The 18,399-nt window shown below is 48.3% G+C and overlaps 2 protein-coding genes across 2 annotated transcripts in view; both read right to left on the minus strand.

The window, feature by feature from the left end:
• LOC144503448 (natural resistance-associated macrophage protein 1-like) overlaps positions 1 to 18,399 on the minus strand; it is a 432,123-nt gene that overhangs the window by 121,779 nt on the left and 291,945 nt on the right. The window lies entirely within an intron of this gene.
• LOC144503459 (basic phospholipase A2 PA-12C-like) overlaps positions 1 to 18,399 on the minus strand; it is a 118,180-nt gene that overhangs the window by 7,579 nt on the left and 92,202 nt on the right. Inside the window, exon 2 of the mRNA XM_078227791.1 lies at positions 1,950 to 2,124. Coding sequence (XP_078083917.1) covers positions 1,950 to 2,124 — 175 coding nt within the window. The remainder of the gene's footprint in view (positions 1 to 1,949; positions 2,125 to 18,399) is intronic.

Raw genomic sequence — 18,399 nt, forward strand, 5'->3', positions numbered from 1 at the left:
TGGACAAGTTGGGCCGAAGGGCTTGTTTCCATGCTGTAAAACTCTATGACTGTATGACTCTGTGGAGAGATTGGAAAAGCAGGATGAAAATTTAGAAATTGGGATACAGTGGAACTGCCAAAGTAAGTCAGAGAGCCATGTGGAGATGCCGGTGTTGGACTGGGGTGGGCACAGTCAGAAGTCTCACAACACCAGGTTAAAGTCCAACAGGTTTATTTGGTATCACGAGCTTTCGGAGCGCTTCTCCTTCATCAGGTGAGTGATCACCTTCATCACCTGATGAAGGAGCAGCGCTCTGAAAGCTCGTGATACCAAATAAACCTGTTGAACCTGGTGTTGTGAGGCGACTCACTGGGTCAGAGAGCACAGCAGTGATGAGGGAGTGGAATTTGGCGTAAGGCAGAGTTAATGGAGGCTTGAATGTTGGAGATCAGCCAGGATAAATCAAGTCCAGAAGTAACAAAGGCACGGATGAGTGTTCCGGGATGAGATGCGTTGAGAGAGGGAGAGAGAGTTGGAGAATGTTACTGAGGTTGAAAGTCTGAGCAATGATGAGGGTATGAGTTCGGAAGCGAATCTCAGGGTCAGACAGCTGCCAGGGAGAGGGATGGGGTTGGGAGTTTGGGGGACAGAGTTTGGACAAGGGACTGATGATAATGGTTTCAGTCTCCCCAATATTTAGTTGGAGGGAATTTCTGCTGATCCAGCCCTGGATGTCGATAAGCAGTCCGATAAACTATAGAGAGCAGGGGATTGGACAGAGGACCTGGTGAGGTGGAGCTGGGTATGGTCCGTGTTCATGTGAAAACTAATGCTGTGTTTTCAGATGATGTCACCGAGGGTCAGTGTGTGGATGAGAAACAGGAGGGACAAGGAGCGATCCTCGGGGGATTCCAGAAGTAACGGTGTGGGAGCAGGAAGAGAAACCATTGATGGTGATTCGCTGGCTGTGATTGGAAAGAAGCTAGAAATTGGGGAGACAGTGTCGTGGTAACCTCTGGTCCAATGGCCCAAGCTCTGGGGTCAGAGGTTCAGATCCTACCCGGGCAGCTGGTGGAATTTAAGTTTAATTAAGAAGAATCAGAATTGAAAGTTGGTCTCAGTAATAGTGACCATAAAACTGTCATTAATTGTCATTAATTAATGTCCTTTAGGGAAGGAAATCTGTCGTCCTGACCTGGTCTGGCCTATATGTGACTCCAGAGCCACAGCAATGTGGTTGACTCTGAAACGGCCGAGCCAGACTCTCAGTTCAGGGGTAATTAGAGATGGGTAATAAATGCTATCAGTGACTCCCACACCCCATGAAGGAATTTTAAAATGTTAAGAATGGAACAAGGTGGAGTTACCATTGACCAGAAACTGAACTGGACTAACCATAAATACTGTAGCTATCACAGCAGGTCATAGGCTGGGAATCCTGCAGACTCCTCCTGATTCCCCAAAGCCTATCCACCATCTACAAGGCACAAGTCAGGAGTGTGATGGAATATTCCCCACTTGCCTGGATGGGTGCAGCTCCAACAACACTCAAGAAGCTCGACACCATCCAGGTCAAAGCAGCCCCGCTTGATTGCGACCCCTTCCACAAACATTCACTCTCTCCATCCCTGGCGAACAGTGCCAGCAGTGTGTACCGTCTACAAGATGCTCTGCATCAACTCACCAGGGTTCCTTAGGCAGCACCTTCCAAACCCACAATCTCTGCCAGCTAGAAGGACAAGAGCAGCAGATACCTGGGAACACCCCCAGCTGGAGGCTCCCCTCCGAGTCACTCACCATCCTGACTTGGCCTAACCAGCGATGCACACATCCTGTAAATAGAAACACACTTTCTCACTCACTCTTGTGTTCTCTCTCGCTCTGTCACTCTTCTCTGTCTGTCTCTGTCTGTCTCTTTCTCCCTGCCTGTCTCTCTCTGTCTGTCTCTGTCGCTCGGTCTCTCTCACCGGTCAACAGCATCGAGCGGTACCCCTTCTCCACCGAAGCCACAGTAACATCCGTAATCAAAGTAATCCAGGCGAGATAACCAGCGGCCCCCTCCCACTCGACACTCGATCATACTCCCCAACTGGTCGAGGTGTCGCTTCCAGCGGCTCTGAGCAGCGACAGTGAACAGCAAACCTGTCGGAGAGAAAACCAGTGTTACTGACTGAAATACAAAACTCTGTGATAGAGAGAGAGAGAGAGGGAGAGGGGGAGAGAGAGAGAGAGAGAGAGGGAGACAGAGAGAGAGAGGGAGACAGAGAGACAGACAGAGAGAGAGGGAGACAGAGAGTGAGAGACAGAGAGAGAGAGACAGAGAGGGAGACAGAGAGAGAGACACACAGAGAGACAGAGAGAGAGGGAGACAGAGAGAGAGAGAGACAGAGAGAGAGAGGGAGAGACAGAGAGAGAGGGAGATAGAGAGAGAGAGGGAGACAGAGACAGAGAGAGAGGGAGACAGAGAGAGAAAGAGACAGAGAGACCGAGAGAGACAGAGAGAGAGGGAGACAGAGAGAGAGAGAGAGACAGAGAGAGGGAGACAGAGAGAGAGAGAGAGAGAGACAGAGAGAGAGAGAGACAGAGAGAGACAGAGAGAGAGACACAGAGAGAGAGACACAGAGAGAGACAGAGAGAGAGAGACAGAGAGACACAGAGATAGAGAGAGAGGGAGACAGAGAGAGAGACAGAGATAGAGAGGGAGAGAGGGAGACAGAGAGAGAGACAGAGAGAGAGAGACAGAGAGGGAGACAGAGAGACAGAGAGAGAGACAGAGAGAGAGAGAGGGAGACAGAGAGGGAGACAGAGAGACAGAGACAGAGAGAGAGAGGGAGCGACAGAGAGAGAGAGAGGGAGAGACAGAGAGAGAGAGGGAGAGACAGAGAGAGAGGGAGATGGAGAGAGAGAGACAGAGACAGAGAGAGAGACAGAGATAGAGAGGGAGACAGAGAGGGAGACAGAGAGACGGAGAGAGAGACAGAGAGAGAGAGAGACAGAGAGAGAGGGAGACAGAGAGACAGAGAGAGAGAGAGGGAGAGACAGAGAGAGAGAGACAGAGAGAGAGACAGAGAGAGAGAGAGGGAGATGGAAAGACAGAGAGCGAGGGAGAGAAAGAGAGGGAGACAGAGAGAGAGAGAGACAGAGAGAGACAGAGAGAGAGGGAGACAGAGAGAGACAGAGAGAGAGAGAGACAGAGAGAGACAGAGAGAGAGACAGAGAGAGACAGAGAGAGAGACAGAGAGAGAGAGAGACAGAGAGAGAGACACAGAGAGAGAGAGAGACAGAGAGACACAGAGATAGAGAGAGAGGGAGACAGAGAGACAGAGATAGAGAGGGAGAGAGGGAGACAGAGAGAGAGACAGAGAGAGAGAGACAGAGAGGGAGACAGAGAGACAGAGAGAGAGAGAGGGAGACAGAGAGACAGAGACAGAGAGAGAGCGAGAGAGACAGAGAGAGAGGGAGAGACAGAGAGAGAGAGGGAGAGACAGAGAGAGAGGGAGATGGAGAGAGGGAGACAGAGACAGAGAGAGAGACAGAGATAGAGAGGGAGAGAGGGAGACAGAGAGAGAGACAGAGAGAGAGAGACAGAGAGGGAGACAGAGAGACAGAGAGAGCGACAGAGAGAGAGAGAGACAGAGAGAGAGGGAGACAGAGAGAAAGAGGGAGACAGAGAGAGAGAGACAGAGAAAGAGAGAGAGGGAGGGAGAGAGAGAGGGAGACAGGGAGAGAGGCAGGGAGAGAGAGACAGAGACAGAGAGAGAGAGAGACCAATGGGAAGTGAGCAGTGGGGCCTATAAATGTGTTGCTGTCAGACACGTTGTAGGTCCCGGGACAGAGACGCACTTGCTGTCAGCCACGGACACAGCTTTTCCTTTTTGTTTCCAATAAAGGGCTTGTAGCAACAGGAAACTGGCTCTGGTTAAATTATTATGTTGGCAACGAGGGTTCTCCCTCTCTCATCAAGAATCTTCCCCAGTAAGAAAAAGCCATGATTCCTGTTTTCAGGAAACTTGAAGCCAGTGGGAAACATTGGGCCCACGGAGCACATACTCTGCTCCTTCCCTGCTCCCAACATTGAGAGAAGAATAACAGAAGCTGATATTGTTGACAGCATGTGGGGCCCGGCTTTCAGTGTGATAAGAAGTCTGACCTATCCTGATGTCCCTGAATCAAAAATATTTAATCAACTGGTGGTACAGCTGGTAAAAATCACTACCACCCAAAGCCCTCTGTAATCCTCCAGAGATACCGCTTCCACATGCCTGGGAGAATTCCTGGCGAACCTGACACTGGAATCTAGGCTGTGGAAATTGTCTGAATATTGTGAATTTGGACCACCACTTAATGAAATGTTGCGAGACAGATTGGTGTGTGGCAAAAATGACCTAACCATCAAAAAGAAGCTGTTGGCAGAAGTGAATTGGATTTAAAGAAAGCAATTGAAATAGCCTGATTACTTAGAATGTAGAAAAAGGGGCTGAGGAACCACTGAGAGTATCAGGCAGCAGTGTCTTCCAACCAGGGGAGGGAGCTCATGTCACCAGTCCTCAGTGGGGAGTATTTATATAAGCCAGGTGTTAAACAGCTCCTGTCAAATAGGACCTCCAATGGGCGGAGAAATGGCAGATGGAATTTAATCTGGACAAATGCGAGGTGATGCATTTTGGTCGATCCAATTCAGGTGGGAGCTATAAAATAAATGGCAGAACCATCAGGAGCATCGACACACAGAGAGATCCGGGAGTACCGGTCCACAGATCCTTAAAAGTGGCAGCACAGGTGGAAAAGGTGGTGAAGAAAGCATATGGCACGCTTGTCTTCATCGGCCGGGGCATCGAGTATAAAAGTTGGCAAATTATGTTACAGTTGTATAAAACATTGGTTAGAACATAGAACATAGACATAGAACATAGAACAGTACAGCACAGAATAGGCCCTTCGGCCCACGATGTTGTGCCGAGCTTTATCTGAAATCAAGATCAAGCTATCCCACTGCCTACCATCCTGGTGTGCTCCATGTGCCTATCCAATAACCGCTTAAATGTTCCTAAAGTGTCTGACTCCACTATCACTGCAGGCAGTCCATTCCACACCCCAACCACTCTCTGCGTAAAGAACCTACCTCTGATATCCTTCCTATATCTCCCACCACGAACCCTGTAGTTATGCCCCCTTGTAATAGCTCCATCCACCCGAGGAAATAGTCTTTGAACGTTCACTCTATCTATCCCCTTCATCATTTTATAAACCTCTATTAAGTCTCCCCTCAGCCTCCTCCGCTCCAGAGAGAACAGCCACATTTGGAATACCGTGTCCAATTCTGGTCACCACACTACCAGAAGGACGTGGAGGCTTTGGAGAGAGTACAGAGAAGGTTGACCAGGATGTTGCCTGGTATGGAGAATATTAGCTATGAGGAGAGATTGAATAAACTGGGATTGTTCTCCCGGGAAAGATGGAGGCTGAGGGACGACCTGATAGAAGTTTATAAAATTATGAGAGGTATAGATAGGGTGAATAGTTGGAAGCTTTTTCCCCAGGGCAGAAATTACAATTACAGGGGGCAAAAGTTCAAGATAAGGGGGGAAAGGTTCAGTGGAGATGTGCGGGGGAGGTTTTTCACACAGAGGGTGGTGGGGGCCTGGAATGCGCTGCCAAGTGAGGTGGTTGAGGCAGATACGTTAGCGACATTTAAAACTTATCTGGATAAACACATGAACAGACAGGGAATAGAGGAATATAAGAGATTGGTCTAGATAGGTAAATGTGATCGGCACAGGCTTGGAGGGCCGAAGGGCCTGTTCCTGTGCTGTATTGTTCTTTGTTCTTTGTTACCACCTGTCAGTCAAGGAAAGGCAGTGATGACCCTCAGAGTATTAGAGAACATACCCCGGAAAGGTACAATCGCCAGGTGACGGATTATTGCAAGCACTGCCAAAGGACACAGCTGGGGTGAGGTTTCAGGAGCAAAATGTGTGCTCCCTCGGGGAAAAGCCAAAGCCAGCACCTGCCCCACCATGCAGGTATCCCCTCCCCCAGAGAAAGGGACACTACAACTATCATCAGAACAAACATTGCCCAATAATGGTGGAATTACTAGTGAATGGCCATCCCTTGAAGATAGAAGTGGACACAGGAGCTGCAGTCTCTGTTATTGGGAAGCAAACGCATCAGCATCTCCAATCTGGCATCCATTTCCTGAGGTTAGAAGCTACAAAGGCCAGACTAGCCACCTACACGGGGGAACCTTTACAAATAAAAGGCATCACAATGACCCCAGTAATGTACAGGCAGTAATAAACTTGCCTCCCAATCATTGTTGTATGGGGGCATGGAGCAAGCCTTATGGGGAGAGATTGGCTCCAGCAGATCCGGCTGAACTGGTTGGAGATCTTCAGGCTGGGCATGGGGAACTGTACAAAGTTATTACGAGATATCCTGGAGTTTTCCAAAAAGCTTGGGAAAAATAAAAGGAGCCAAGTCCAGGACCTACGTTGACCCCGATGCTACAACGAGGTATTTCAGAGCAAGACGCTGGAGAAAGTGGAAACTGAGTTGGATATAATAAAGCTCGTGCAATTTGCATAATGGGCCATAGCTGTAGTCCCAGTTCTTAGGCCCGACAAATCAGTTTGTCTCTGTGGGGACCATAAGCTAACAGTTAATCGGGTTTCCAAACTCGATCAGTATTCTCTGCCCGAAATCGAACACCTGTACACTAGGCTAACAGGTGGCAAGTTATTCTCCAAGTTGGACATGAGCCATGCCTATCTTGAGCATGGGTGGCACGGTGGCACAGTGGTTAGCACTGCTGCCTCACAGCACCAAGGACCTGGGTTCAACTCCCAGCTTCGGTCACTGTGTGGAGTTTGCAAGTTCTCCCCGTGTCTGCGTAGGTTTCCTCCGGGTGCTCCGGTTTCCTCCCACATTCTGAAAGAGGTGCTGGTTAGGTGCACTGACCTGAACAGGCGCCGGAGTGTGGCGGCTAGGGGAATTTCACAGTAACTTCATTGCAGTGTTAATGTAAGCCTTACTTGTGACTAATAAATAAACTTTGAATTGGATGAGTCCTCCTGGAAAGATGTGATGATCAACACACACAAGGGATTTTATGTGAATACTCGCTTGCCTTTTGGGGTCTCAGCAGACTTTGCCATTTTCCAGTGAGTCATGGAGAAAATTCTCCAAGGGCCACTCAGCGTAACAATATACTTTGATGACATCTGGGTCATGGGGGCTTTGGAACAGGAACACCTGACAAACTTAGAAGAAAGTCTTGCAGAGATTCTCAGGAACTGGAGTGCTTTTGAAGAGGGATAATGCATCTTCCAAGAGGCTGAAGTAACCTGTTTAGGCCACTGGATAGATGGCAAAGGGCTACAACCAGCAGGGACAAGGTAAAAGCCATCGAGATAGCACCAGCTCCAAGGAACAGCACAGAGTTAAAGTCCTTCCTGAGATTAGTAAACTCTGATGGAAAATTTATCCTGAACTTAGCTTCCACGTTGCCACCCCCCTCGCGCACCCTACTCCAAAAATACCCGAGATAGTTCTGGGAAGCTCCTCAGGCAGAAGCTTTTACTGAAGGCAAAAAGTCAGCGACTCTCATCTAACTTACTGGCCCATTTTAATCCCAAGAGAGAACTCGTGTTGATATGCGATGCTTCCCCATACGGGGTTGGGGTGGTATTACACCAGTGAAAAGGGGCCACAGCTTCATTCCAGACTGAGCCGACAGTCCCTAAACTTAGGGGGAGGATAGAGTCCCAAAGAAAAATTCCCAAAAAAGTCACAATTCTGCAAAGGGCAGAAAGACCATTTAAGACATGATCGGATTTACGTAAGGAACTTCAGAGATGGTCCCAGTTGGGTTCCTGGGATCATTATGGAGAAAACAGGATCAATATTAAGTCAAATTCTGTGTTTCCTCCGGGTGCTCCAGTTTCCTCCCACAGTCCGAAAGACGTGCTGGTTATGGGTCCATTGGCCGTGCTAAATTCTCCCTCAGTGTACCCAAACAGTGCCGGTGTGTGGCGACGAGGTGATTTTCACAGTAACTCCATTGCAGTGTTAATGTAAGCCTACTTGTGACAAAGAACAAAGAACAAAGAACAGTACAGCACAGGAAACAGGCCCTTCGGCCCTCCAAGCCTGTGCCGCTCCTTGGTCCAACTAGACCAATCGTTTGTATCCCTCCATTCCCAGGCTGCTCATGTGACTATCCAGGTAAGTCTTAAACGATGTCAGCGTGCCTGCCTCCACCACCCTACTTGGCAGCGCATTCCAGGCCCCCACCACCCTCTGTGTAAAAAACGTCCCTCTGATGTCTGAGTTATACTTCGCCCCTCTCACCTTGAGCCCGTGACCCCTCGTGATCGTCACCTCCGACCTGGGAAAAAGCTTCCCACTGTTCACCCTATCTATACCCTTCATAATCTTGTATACCTCTATTAGATCTCCCCTCATTCTCCGTCTTTCCAGGGAGAACAACCCCAGTTTACCCAATCTCTCCTCATAGCTAAGACCCTCCATACCAGGCAACATCCTGGGAGAGGAATAGTGACACTAATAAATAAACTTTAAAACTTTTTTAAAAAGAAACACTTGGCCCATCTCAGAGCCGGAGGGTCCATGCCTGAGCAGATCTTACCAGTGACCATGGAGATAGCCACTGCCAGCCCTCAGCTCAAAGCCCACCCCATGTTAGCTCCTCCGGAGAGCAAAGGTACAGACTCGGAGGTGGAGGCTAAAGAAGCGGGAATTCAGACTGAAACAGAACCTGAGGAGGAACCCATATAGGTGACCATGCAACAGTCCCTCTGGAAATGAAGATCCCCTGTTCGCTTCACACCACCTGATTCATCCCCACCTTAACGGACCTCAGAACAAGCGACTGAAAGGACCTTCCTGGGCTGGGGGTGCTGGGAGAGACATGGGGAGGGATGTTAGGAGGCTGACCCAATGAGAAGTGAGCAGCTGAGGTTTCAGTACATGTTGCTGTAACCCGGTCTGGGGCTATCGGTTCTGGGGACTGACTTGCTCACTGTAAACCACTGGTACAACTCTTCCTCTGATTCCAGTGACGAGAAACTGGCCCTCAGCTGAGTTACTACAGAGACAGAGAGACAAAGACAGAGAGAGGCAGAGAAAGAAAAAGAACAAGCAGAGTGAGACAGTGAGAGAGAGAGATAGGGAGAGCGAGACACAGAGAGAAAGCAGACAGTCAAACAATGAGAGGGACAAAGCAATAGACAGAGGGAAAGTTAAAGAGAGATAGAGACAGTGAATGAGGAACATCGAGCGAGAGAGAGGAATAGTGACCGAGAAAGAGATGAAAAGAAGGACAAAGGCAGAGAAAGAGAGAATGGGAGAATGGGAGAAAGAGTAACAGTGAGGGAGAGAGATGGGGTGAACTAAAACGGGAGGGAGAAGCTGAGAGATACAGAGATAGGAGAAAGTGTGAAGAAAGTGTGAAGGATATGACACACAGTTTATTATTAGCTTTATTTACTCCCCGAACCCTCTCCCTCTTGTTTACGACTCTGATTCCCCACGGGCACTCTGTATATAATCATTGTTTGCTATCGCTACGAGCTGTAACTGGATGTTGTTTGGGTGTGAAGAGCTAATATAATCCTGCCAACTCTTCAAATGTGTCTAGACCACAGCATTGCCTTTGAAATTCTGCCAGCCTTCATCTGGGCAAATTGTGCTCGACACAGCAATTATCTGTTTCGAAAGGTGGCACAACAGTGATTAGTGTCAGCATGATGCCAGCCTCACTGAATCACCAACTCTGTACCCTCCCAAGGGGCAGTACAAAGGGCAGTGGGAGGGGGGGCAGGGGGGGCATGGTTAGTGTGCGTGAAGTATTGGTGTTGGGAGGGTGTTGGTGTTGGCGGGTTGGTGTGGGGTTGGGTTTGATGTGGAGGGGCTGTGTAGTGGGGTGTTGGTGTGGACTGGGGTGTGGGGGTGGGGGTGGGGGGGGGGGGGAGGTGGGAGATTCTCCTTTCCACTCCAAGTCTAGAGGATTGCAAATCGGAGTGAGGACATTGAGAGTTTTGACTCACGGAGACTCTGCCTCTCTGCAGGATGCCAATCTCCAGCTGAGCAATCGGCAATAACACTCACCTTGTCCACAATACCCACCCTCCCGAGAATACAGTTCACACAGGAGCCCAACAACACAGCTCCCAATACCATCCAACTGAGAGAACAAGGGGAACCTTAATCTGCAACCCCATCCACACACATACAAGGGAAAGATACAAAAGGGTCCAGAGGGGCAATTTTTTCACACAGAGGGTGGTGAGTGTCTGGAACGAGCTGCCAGAGGCAGTAGTAGAGGCGGGTACAATTTTGTCTTTTAAAAGGCGTTTAGATAGTTACATGGGTAAGATGGGTATCGAGGGATACGGGCCAAATGTGGGCAATTGGGATTAGTTTCGGGGTTTAAAAAGAAGGGCGGCATGGACAAGTTGGGCCGAAGGCCTGTTTCCATGCTGTAAACCTCTTTGACTCTGTGACACTCACACACACAGTCACACACACATCCACTCACACAGATCCACCCATACAGATACACACACACATTCACACACACACAGATACACACACAACACTCACACACACATACACACGCTCACACTGACACACACACTCACACACACATCCACTCACACACTCACACCCTCACCCACACACAGATCCACCCACACATTCACACACACACAGATACACACACAACATCCACACACAGATACACACACTCACACTGACACACACACTCACATACACACTCACACATCCTGTTGCCAGAATTTTACCGCTGGCCCACCAGACGCCACCAGAGAATGCCATTCTGTGAGCCTTTCCTGCCCCGATTCTGGGATGAGCGAATGGGATCAGGGAATGGGATCAGGGTGGGACGTTGTCAGATTATCGCTCTGTTATTCAGATGCATTAAAGACCAATTGGAGGAGGAGTCCATTCAGCCCATTAAATCTGACCCACTGTTCAGATCATGGCTGATCTGTGTCTAGACCCCACTTCCCACCTCTGCTTCATTCCCCCAAACCCTCCCTCCAGCTCCTTCCATTGGATTTGTCCGTGATTACGCTTGGCCATGTATTGCAGTGGTGGGCCATTCTGCAGCATGGCTAACCAGCAAACTCTGCTGCTCTTTACCACCTGCTGTCAGGATTATTGGGAGGATTTACAGGCCGATAATCAACCTGATTGGCCAGATATTGAACGCACCAACTGTGGACATCAAGTCCTGGGGTGGGACTCGAACCTGGAGCTTCTGGTTCAGAGACAGGGGCACTGACCCACTGTGCCACAAGACCTCCTCAACACCCTTAGCCAACTAAAACCGATCAACCTCAATCTCGTATGGTCTCATTGCCTTCAGACCCATGGCTTTCTGGGAAGAGAGTTCCAGATTCCCACTCCCTCTGTGTGAGGAAGAGCTTCCTGACATTCCAACCCCCCTCCCCCCCCCCCCCAACTCCTGAACAGCCTGGCTCCAATATGAAGGTTATAAATATATTCCCAATTGGATTCCTCTGTGTGATTTTTATATATCAAAGATAAAACCCAGTTTACGACTCCACCCACACAGTGACTTCATTCCAAACAAATAACCTATCATAGCCTCTGAAATCTCCCTGACAGACACAACAAATAATCTTTCTGAAAAAAAAGACATATTGTTGAAGCTGGCTCTCACCAGCAAAGACACAGGAATACCAAATTTCACAGGGAGCAGTTTTTAATACTGCTTCTTCCCTTTGAAATTTGGTATTCTTGTATCTGTCCTGATGAGTCAAAGATCAAAAGCTTCAATAGTTTGTCTTCATTTTTTTCAGAATACCAAGAGCTTTACTCCCAAACAACGAAATAGTCTCTCATTCTTCCCAAACGGCAGTGTTCAAGTTTGGTCCATTCAAAACCAAGCATTTGACAGTGTGAAATCTCAGGGGTGCGGAATGAGTAAAAGCTCTATATAACGCAATGACGCCATCACTCTGACATTGAATTATCACAGACCAAGCCTCCTGGAATAGGAGGAGGCCATTCAGCCCCTCAAGCCTGATCCATCATTCACGGGCATCCTGGCTGAACCTCATCTCAACTTCATTGACCCACCTCTGGTCCAAATCCCTTTGATTCTCAACAGAAATCTATCAATTTCAGTCAAAAGTCTCAACTGATCCCCCCTTGAGTGTTTGGAGGAGCTTGAGGTGGGGTTAAGGCAAATTTTACCAAAAAAACCCTCCTCTAAATATGAGGAGTCCCTTCAAACACATGGCAAGGAAGAATATAAATGATCAAGCGAGCTTTGTGAGAGAAGAGATGCTGACGTTACCGTGTAGAATGGTCAGGGTCACTCGGCAGGTTATCTTCATGGCAGCACAGCGATGGCCTGTCTTTATCACACTGACTTTCTGGGCTCTTATTTCAGCTTCTTTGAACCTGTTGGGTTGATGCTCATTGCAGCAGTGGCTGCTGGGAGATGTAGTCCCAATGCCCCAATTGGACAATTAAATGGCAGCAAACTCGGTGAAGAGGGACTACAGCTACCAGGGTGCTTTGAGCTACAATAGGCTGACAGTCCTCTGGAAACCATGACAACCATCCCTTGTTATCACCCTAACCTCATGAGGCAGGTTGTGAGGAATGTGCAGTAGCCTTTAATCCATGTTACATTAATCAAACAGCTGGAGCTGCAACGAGCCACATCTTGCAGGTTGATGACGGCTCTCGCTGCGGTCAATCTCTGAGCTAACAATCTGTTTCATCACATCGACAACATGAAACTAGTTCAGACATCTTACACTGAAATCTAGGGACCTCACAGGAGAAACTGGATGAGTTAGCTGCAGAGTAAAGCTCCCTCAACACTGTCCCCATCAAACACTTCCGGACAGGTACAGCACGGGGTTAGATACAGAGTAAAGCTCCCTCAACACTGTCCCCATCAAACACTCCCAGGACAGGTACAGCACGGGGTTAGATACAGAGTAAAGCTCCCTCTACACTGTCCCCATCAAACACTTCCGGACAGGTACAGCACGGGGTTAGATACAGAGTAAAGCTCCCTCAACACTGTCCCCATCAAACACTCCCAGGACAGGTACAGCACGGGGTTAGATACAGAGTAAAGCTCCCTCTACACTGTCCCCCATCAAACACTCCCAGGACAGGTACAGCACGGGGTTAGATACAGAGTAAAGCTCCCTCTACACTGTCCCCATCAAACACTCCCAGGACAGGTGCAGCATGGGGTTAGATACAGAGTAAAGCTCCCTCTACACTGTCCCCCATCAAACACTCCCAGGACAGGTACAGCACGGTGTTAGATACTGAGTAAAGCTCCCTCTACACTGTCCCCATCAAACACTCCCAGGACAGGTACAGCACGGGGCTAGATACAGAGTAAAGCTCCCTCTATGCAGTTTACTCTCTCACATTAGTTCCATGTTAACACAATTTGTTCACTCAGTTGATGAAGGGTATCTAAACTAGTTCAAAGGTGATGGAAGGACTGATAAGGTAAGAGAAACATTATTTCCTGGAAAGGGCCCAGTCCCACAGGGCAGGACCCCAGGGGAATGTTGAGGAGATGGGGTGAATCGGATGGTGTGGTTTGGGTTGGAGAGATGGCCACACTGTTATTTAGATCATTCCTGCATTGTGTACTGATCATGGTTCAGTAGCTGATCACGAGAAGGAGGCTCCCAAAGAACTAAAATAAACTCAGTTGCCCCCGTACAGTTTGGCAGAGAGTGGAACTCTTCACTTGCACAAATATTCAGCTTGTAAACAGTGCTGCATTCTCAGTGGATTCTCAATCCCTCACTCAGTCATTCTGTAGCCAATTCTCCTCAATCTGTGTCCCTCTGATTACCCACCCACCTGTCACTGAGAAACCTTTCTCCTTATTTACTCTATTCAAACCCCTCCTGATTGTAAACGCCTCAATTAAATCTCCTCTTAACCGTCTCGGCTCCATGGCGAATAATCCCAACTTCTCCAGTCTCTCCTTGGTTGATTTCCGCTCTCTCTCTCTTTAACCCAGGGATCACTGGGCATGAATCAGGAGCAGGAATCCTGGCTGATTTCCTCTCTCTCTTTAACCCAGGGATCACTGGACAGTGATCAGGAGCAGTTAATGCCAAACTCCTTCAGATCAACACCTCCACATCTGCCATGTCAGAAACATAATGCATCGCAGGTTCGTGAGAATGAATTGGCCTGGGAGGGAGTTCAGGAAATCTACCAAATGACAACTGGATTTGATGCACTTGGAATACTGTGTGCAGTTCTGGTCACCCTATTATAGAAAGGATATTATTAAACTAGAAAGAGTGCAGAAAAGATTTACTGGGATGTTAGGGGCAGCACAGTAGCACAGTGATTAGCACTGCTGCTTCACAGCTCCAGGGACCTGGGTTCGATTCCCGGCTCGGGTCACTGTCTGTGTGGAGTTTGCACATTCTCCTCGTGTCTGCGTGGGTTTCCTCCGGGTGCTCCGGTTTCCTCCCACAGTCCAAAGATGTGCGGGTTAGGTTGATTGGCCATGCTAAAAAAAATTGCCCTTAGTGTTCTGAGATGCATAGGTTAGAGGGATTAGTGGGTAAATAGGTTGGGATATAGGGGGTAAGGCCTGGGTGGGTTTGTGGTCGGTGCAGACTCGATGGGCCGAATGGCCTCTTTCTGTACTGTAGGGTTTCTATGATTTCTATGTTACCGGGACTTGATGGTTTAAGTTATAAGGAGAGGCTGGATGGACTGGGACTTTTTTCTCTGGAGCGTAGGAGGCTGAGGGGTGATCTTATAAAGGTCTATAAAATAATGAGAGGTACAGATCAGCGAGATCTGGGGAAGGTGGGACCTGTACAAACAGGACAGGGTGCACCTGAACTAGAGGGGCACCAATATCCTGGGAGGGAAATTTGTTACGGCTCTTCAGGAGGGTTTAAACTAATTTGTCAGGGGAGTGGGAAAAGGAGTTGTAGTCCAGAAGTCAGTGAGGGTGGTGAGGTATTGGGGAAGGTATCAAGGTCAAGGGTGGGTACCGGTAGACAGGAAGTTGGTTGAAGTGTGTCTACTTCAATGCAAGGAGCATCCGGAACAAGGTAGATGAACTTGGGGCGTGGATTGGTACTTGGGACTACGATGTTGTGGCCATTACGGAGACATGGGTAGAACAAGGACAGGAATGGTTGTTGGACGTTCCGGGGTATAGATGTTTCACTAAGTGTAGGGAAGCTGGTAAAAGAGGTGGAGGAGTGGCATTGTTAATCAAGGATAGTTTAACGGCTGCGGAAAGGCACTTCGAGGGGGATCTGCATACTGAGGTAATATGGGCTGAGGTTAGAAATAGGAAAGGAGCGGTCACGTTGTTAGGAGTTTACTATAGGCCCCCAAATAGTAATAGAGATGTGGAGGAAGAAATTGCTAAGCAGATTATGGATATGTGTGGGGGTCACAGGGTAGTTGTCATGGGGGACTTTAACTTTCCAAATATTGATTGGAACCTTTGTAGGTCAAACAGTTCGGATGGGGCAGTTTTTGTGCAGTGTGTGCAGGAGGGTTTCCTGACACAATATGTGGATAGGCCGACAAGAGGTGAGGCCACATTGGATTTGGTACTGGGAAATGAACCGGGCCAAGTGTTAGATTTGGTTGTGGGAGAGCACTTTGGAGATAGTGACCACAATTCGGTGTCTTTTGTTATTGCAATGGAGAGGGATAGGGCCGTACGGCAGGGCAAGGTTTACAATTGGGGGAGAGGTAATTATGATGCGATTAGGCAAGAATTAGGGGACATAAGTTGGGAACAGAAACTGTCAGAGAAAGGAACTAATGAATAGTGGAACTTTTTCAAGGAACAAATACTGGGTGTCCTTGATAGGTATGTCCCTGTCAGGCAGGGAGGAAATGGCCGAGTGAGGGAACCATGGTTCACGAAAAAGGTGGAATGTCTTGTGAAAAGGAAGAGGGAAGCTTATGTAGGGATGAGGAAACAAGGTTCAGATGGCTCGATTGAGGGTTACAAGTTAGCAAGGAATGAGCTGAAAAAGGGGCTTAGGAGAGCTAGGAGGGGACACGAGAAGTCCTTGGCGGGTCGGATCAAGGAAAACCCCAAGGCTTTTTACTCTTATGTGAGGAATAAAAGAATGACCAGGGTGAGGTTAGGGCCGGTCAAGGACAGTAGGGGAAACTTGTGTATGGAGTCAGTAGAGATAGGCGAGGTGATGAATGAATAATTTTCTTCAGTGTTCACCAAGGAGAGGGGCCATGTTTTTGAGGAAGAGAAGGTGTTACAGGCTAATAGGCTGGAGGAAATAGATGTTCGGAGGGAGGATGTCCTGGCAGTTTTGAATAAATTGAAGGTCGATAAGTCCCCTGGGCCTGATGAAATGTATCCTAGGATTCTTTGGGAGGCAAGGGATGAGATTGCAGAGCCTTTGGCTTTGATCTTTGGGTCCTCGCTGTCAACGGGGATGGTGCCAGAGGACTGGAGAATGGCGAATGTTGTTCCTCTGTTTAAGAAAGGGAATAGAAATGACCCTGGTAATTATAGACCGGTTAGTCTTACTTTGGTGGTTGGTAAATTGATGGAAAAGGTCCTTAGAGATGGGATTTACAACCATTTAGAAAGATGCGGATTAATCCGGGATAGTCAGCACGGATTCGTGAAGGGCAAGTCGTGCCTCAGAAATTTGATTGAATTTTTTGAGGAGGTAACTAAGTGTGTTGATGAAGGTCGGGCAGTTGATGTCATATACATGGATTTTAGTAAGGCGTTTGATAAGGTCCCCCATGGTCGGCTTATGATGAAAGTGAGGAGGTGTGGGATAGAGGGAAAGTTGGCCGATTGGATAGGTAACTGGCTGTCTGATCGAAGAAAGAGGGTGGTGGTAAATGGAAAATTTTCGGATTGGAGGCAGGTTGCTAGCGGAGTGCCGCAGAGATCGGTGCTTGGTCCTCTGCTCTTTGTGATTTTTATTAATGACTTAGAGGAGGGGGCTGAAGGGTGGATCAGTAAATTTGCTGATGACACCAAGATTGGTGGAGTAGTGGATGAGGTGGAGGGCTGTTGTAGGCTGCAAAGAGACATAGATAGGATGCAAAGCTGGGCTGAAAAATGGCAAATGGAGTTTAACCCTGATAAATGTGAGGTGATTCATTTTGGTATGACTAATTTAAATGTGGATTACAGGGTCAAAGGTAGGGTTCTGAAGACTGTGGAGGAACAGAGAGATCTGGGGTTCATATCCACAGATCTCTAAAGGTTGCCACTCAAGTGGATAGAGCTGTGAAGAAGGCCTATAGTGTGTTAGCTTTTATTAACAGGGGGTTGGAGTTTAAGAGCTGTGGGGTTATGCTGCAAATGTACAGGACCTTGGTGAGACCACATTTGGAATATTGTGTGCAGTTCTGGTCACCTCACTATAAGGATGTGGAAGCGCTGGAAAGAGTGCAGAGGAGATTTACCAGGATGCTGCCTGGTTTGGAGGGTAGGACTTATGAGGAAAGGTTGAGGGAGCTAGGGCTGTTCTCTCTGGAGTGGAGGAGGCTGAGGGGAGACTTAATAGAGGTTTATAAAATGATGAAGGGGATAGATAGAGTGAACGTTCAAAGACTATTTCCTCGGATGGATGGAGCTATTACAAGGGGGCACAACTATAGGGTTCATGGTGGGAGATACAGGAAGGATATCAGAGGTAGGTTCTTTACGCAGAGAGTGGTTGGGGTGTGGAATGGACTGCCTGCAGTGATAGTGGAGTCAGACACCTTAGGAACATTTAAGCGGTTATTGGATAGGCACATGGAGCACACCAGGATGATAGGGAGTGGGATAGCTTGATCTTGGTTTCAGATAAAGCTCGGCACAACATCGTGGGCCGAAGGGCCTGTTCTGTGCTGTACTGTTCCATAGTCAATATCTTTTCCCAAAGGTAGGGGGGTCTAAAACTAGAGGGCATAGGTTTAAGTTGAGAGGGGAGAGATACAGAAGTGTCCAGAGAGGCAATTTTTTCACACAGAGGGTGGTGAGTGTCTGGAACAAGCTGCCAGAGGTAGTAGTAGAGGCAGGTATAATTTTGTCTTTTTAAAAGCGTTTAGATATTTACTTGGGTAAGATGGGTATCGAGGGATATGGGCCAAATGCGGGCAATTGGGATTAGCTTAGGGGTTAAAAATGAAAGGGCAGCATGGACAAGTTGGACCGAAGGGCCTGTTTCCATGCTGTAAACCTCTATGACTATGATTATGACATTAGAGAAATTATGCAAACAGCAGTTAAACTCTCTGGAATCGGGAAATCATAGAAATCATAGAAACCCTACAGTGCAGAAGGAGGCCATTCGGCCCATCGAGTCTGCACCGACCACAATCCCACCC

This window comes from Mustelus asterias, chromosome 14, assembly GCF_964213995.1.
Source record: "Mustelus asterias chromosome 14, sMusAst1.hap1.1, whole genome shotgun sequence".
Taxonomy (NCBI): domain Eukaryota; kingdom Metazoa; phylum Chordata; class Chondrichthyes; order Carcharhiniformes; family Triakidae; genus Mustelus; species Mustelus asterias.